Raw genomic sequence first — 4,199 nt, forward strand, 5'->3', positions numbered from 1 at the left:
CGGGCGTAGATAGGGTTGCAATCTTTGGTCAGGTGTGACCTGCTTCACAACACGCCCGTTTGTGCTGAATCGCAAGGGGGCTATGGTTGCTGAAATCAAAATGAGGGCGAAGCTTGATAACGACGTCATGTCATCTATTCAGAGCGTCGTTTGAACCAAGTTCTCGAGCATGGAACCAAGAATTTGGGCAGGCTGACATGTCATGTCACAGCCATGTACATCGACATCGTCATGTCTTCATACGGCGCGCACCCGGTCTTTCCAACGGCCTGGTGAGAGATTCAGGAACAGGTGCGGGAGGCGGAGATCCTTCCACCTTCCCGCTCTACACAACGTCATGCCTGCCCGTTGTAGAACCCCATACAGACACACCCCCAGACAAAAAGAGCGGAGTAGCCGGTTGTGGCATCTTTGGTTGAGACGGGCGTTTGTTCATGACAGCCTCACTTTGGCTTTGCTTTGCCGCTCGAGCCGCTGCCATTACCGCCGATGACCGCTGGGGGCAAGTCTCCAAAAGTGAGACTACAAAGAGCGCTCTCCGTCATCTCAAGCGACAGCGAGGAGTAACATCAAGCCTGATGTGACCACGTTGGGAAGCCACAATATCCGTAATGTAGGTCGCAATGAAAAGGTAACATCTCTTGATGTACATGGCCGAGATAGGCGAACATTCTTGTGGCTTGCCTTTCACCTTTCACAAACATCGGTTGTTTTGCAGTACGCCATTGGCGAAGCCAAGACAGTAGACTCCATCGACGACAAACCATCTGTATACCTCGTGATGAAAACACACGATCAAGTATGTTGCTATGCCTCATGGTCTCACTCACTGTATGAGCATCAAGGCACATAGCAGTAGCCTCCATCAAAGGTTTGACGTGCCGCCCTCGCCGGTTCCCTCCCCAACAAAGATGCATAAAGACATCCGCGATGTCCGTGTTGAGCTTGGGGGATTCAGACATGAATGATTCTCTCCGCCGCCCTTTCCACCGTCCTGCGTCATCGCGAACTTCTACGAGAATGAAGCCAAAGTTTGCATTCCAAGATTTGTTGTGTGAGATGTCGGAGACGGACCAAATCGTAGTTGACGAGTGTACAGACAGCACGACTAGTGATGACGCCAGACATCCGTGATGTCCGTGTGAATTATCTGACAAAATCAAACAGGTTATACCCGTCTCATCGCCCACTTGATTGCGTCTCCAGAGTCGCAATCATGGTCGAATTCACCGCTGTCGCAGACGAAGATAAACTTCATGTTGGAGTGTTGAGGCCGATGGGAGTTGGGGAGGTGAAGTCGGAGACGGAGTGATTTTTCGCTGACTCCGGGTCCGCCCCTACTATATGTGCGCCATAGCCGCCGCCACAGTTGCACGGCCGTTATGAAGCCGTCGTCGCCGCTCAAATGTCTCATCGAAACAAGTGAAACAAAGCTGTTCGTGTCGTTGTGCCTCATCTAGCGTCTACTTGCTCTGCTAGTTGGATCTCAGATGTGTTGCCATGCGTACGCGTCCCATTACAACAGCCAAGCGAATAGTTGATCTCCCTTGACTCATCAGCGAGGAGCTGAACTCGCTTCGATCCTTCTCATGGATTTGATGAAGTGGTGCAGCATGAAAACAGATTGCATCCGCAACGTCACTGAGGTCTGGATGTCGTCCAATGCAGCATAACTTGAGAGCCGTTGAGCAGACTGACATGAGCGAAAGAGAACCCTGGGGCAGTCAGTATATCGCCATGATCATTGCGGGTGATGTTCTTACCTGATAGGAGCTACCCTTCCAGATCATGATCTAGCAACAAACGATGCGCCCAACACTTCACGAAGTAGAAAAAGCAAAAAGGCCAAGCAGTTGTCAAGCCACGCTGCGTTCATCCATAACCGTGATACACGCCCAACAGTTCAACATGCAATGTGTGAATCCAATGCTCCCTGGCCTCATTCGTACAGAAGTGCCGCGGCACCATGCTGATCATACATGCTCCGCCAAGAACTCAGGGGGGACCTCATTCTCGCTCAAAGTACTCTCTCTGCTGCACGTACGATCCAATTCGTTCCTGGCGCCAGCAGTCGACGAAGACACCAGCAAGTCAGGAGGCACCTCATTGTCACTCTCTTCAGTTCTGTGCCCATCCTCGACATCGTGCACGCCAACGAGGTTCTTTCCCTCGGCTGATTCAGATGATGATGACGACGACGACTTGAAGCGGATGGCGGAGCGTTGTAACCCTGAGCTACCAGACATTGACCGCCCAAGATGCGGTGTCGAGCCCCCGTCTCCGTCCACATCCCTCTCGTCGTCCGAACCGTCCTGTACTTCCAAGCCGCCGGCTCGTAATCCCTTCACCAAGAGTCCTTTTGCGAGCTTGAGTGCCTCCACCTCGGCACCAATGGCACAGATCAAGAGATTCCACCCATTCTCCTCCACCAACCGGAGCTTCCCCTCCATATCAGCAATGACACCCTTCATGTCACCAAGCACGTCCGACATGGCCTTGACCCACTCCCGATTCGCCTCGTCGTTATCGTGTTTGCCTGCCCAGTGTTTCATTACCGCTGCCACGCTCAACTCAAACTTGTCCACCAATTGCAACGTCTCCCTCCACACTTCCACACCCTCTTCCAAGGCTAACCGTTCCCTATCAACATCAGCTTTCCTCGCCGTGAGCAATGAAACCTCGCCCTCCCACCACTCCTTGGCCATCTCAGGCGTCCTCCTCTCCGGTCTTAGCCTCAGAAACTCCAATCCTGACAAATGCGATCCCCTATCCACTGGTTGACCAGGCCCAATCACACCCTCCAAGTCCAGTGGTTTGACACTGGGTCTCGTCAGGATCCCGCCCAGTTTCCCATCCACATCCTTCAGAGCCCCACGATAGCCACTCAGACCTGCGTCCCTCTTGCTCTCCACATCGGCCACCTTGGCATCCAGGTACCTTTTTCTGTTCCGCAAGCCAACCAGCCTCCCTTCCAACTCTTTTATCTCACTTGCCACATTACTCCGTTCTTCTGTCAGCTCCCTGATCTCCTGTGCAAGAGGCTCCTCTTCGTCTTGCTCGATCTTCTCCAACTCGCCGGTGATCTCCTCCCGTTGCCGGCATAGCTTCCGCAGCTGGGCAAGAGCACGCTTCCTCGTTGACAGAGCGGCAGTCAGATTGGCGTCCTCCTCTGCTTTTAGATCTGCCAGGAGTGTCATGTGCCTAGCAAGTCCTGTACGAGCTTCGCGTATAGATGGACGCTTCGTCTTGGGTTGTCTCACCGGTATCACGTGTCCCGTGTGTGTTGTTGTAGTCTGAGCAAAGCTTACCCGGCGTGCTGTAGACATGGAATTGGTGCTAGCGTGTAATGTGCTTGTAGGGGTGGTGGTGCCTGCATCACTGGCCTGAGGGCTTCCTGTAGACCCTGCTCTCCCAACTTGGGCTGATAGGCACGCTGACTGGACATCCAGGATATTCTGGAGCTCCTTCTGAAGCTGGCGTTCCCGGTGGTGAAGGTTGCGCCACACTGCATCCGGCTCATACTCGTTGTAGTTTACCGCATCACGCCCTCTTGTGTGGGCTGAGGAGCCGTCCTGGCGGTCGAATAGTACGCCGCCAACATTTCGAGCAGTAGATGCCGCTGTGTCGAACGGGCGGTATGACTGTGGCTCCTCCTCATCCCTATAGAGTATCCGGGACGTGGCGATGGGGGGAGGAGGACCGTGGAAGAGAACCGGGGCGTTGGGCTTGGATTTGGAAGCCGAACCAACACTACTAGCCCGATCGCTCGTGCTATGGTCGATCGATGGCGAGATTTGTCTGCGATTTCGGGAGCCCTCGGAGGGCAACAAACTGTCATCGGGTCGTGGTGACAGGTCATCCATATCGTGCTCGCTCGGCTTCTTGCGGATGGTGGGGCTTATTGGGTTGTGGAAAGGGATGCCGGGGCTTTCGGAACGAGACAATGAGAGACGGGGAAGGAACATAGATCTGGACGTCATGTTGGCGCCTTCGTGTTTGCTATCTGTGTTGACATACTAGCGGTTCAGGAGGTTAGCTTCCACCAAAAGACATCGATGGCGTTGCAGAGGGCGCTCGTGGTGGGGAGGTACCGTACCAGTATGCTTGCCCGACATTGGATGGCGCGTTGAGGTATTCAGTTGCAGATGTCTATATATATGTCGGTTGATGCTCCAAGAGTACTGAATACGTCGACGGTG

The 4,199-nt window shown here is 53.7% G+C and overlaps 1 protein-coding gene across 1 annotated transcript; it reads right to left on the bottom strand.

Annotated features, from left to right (window-relative positions):
- Positions 1-1,973: 1,973 nt before the first annotated feature.
- Positions 1,974-3,980, bottom strand: PODANS_5_3940 (uncharacterized protein; the record flags this gene model as incomplete). Its single annotated transcript, XM_001904905.1, has 1 exon — positions 1,974-3,980. The coding sequence occupies one exon, from the start codon at positions 3,978-3,980 to the stop codon at positions 1,974-1,976; it is 2,007 nt and encodes a 668-aa protein (XP_001904940.1).
- Positions 3,981-4,199: the final 219 nt, after the last annotated feature.

Source organism: Podospora anserina, chromosome 5, assembly GCF_000226545.1.
Source record: "Podospora anserina S mat+ genomic DNA chromosome 5, supercontig 4".
Lineage (NCBI taxonomy): Eukaryota > Fungi > Ascomycota > Sordariomycetes > Sordariales > Podosporaceae > Podospora > Podospora anserina.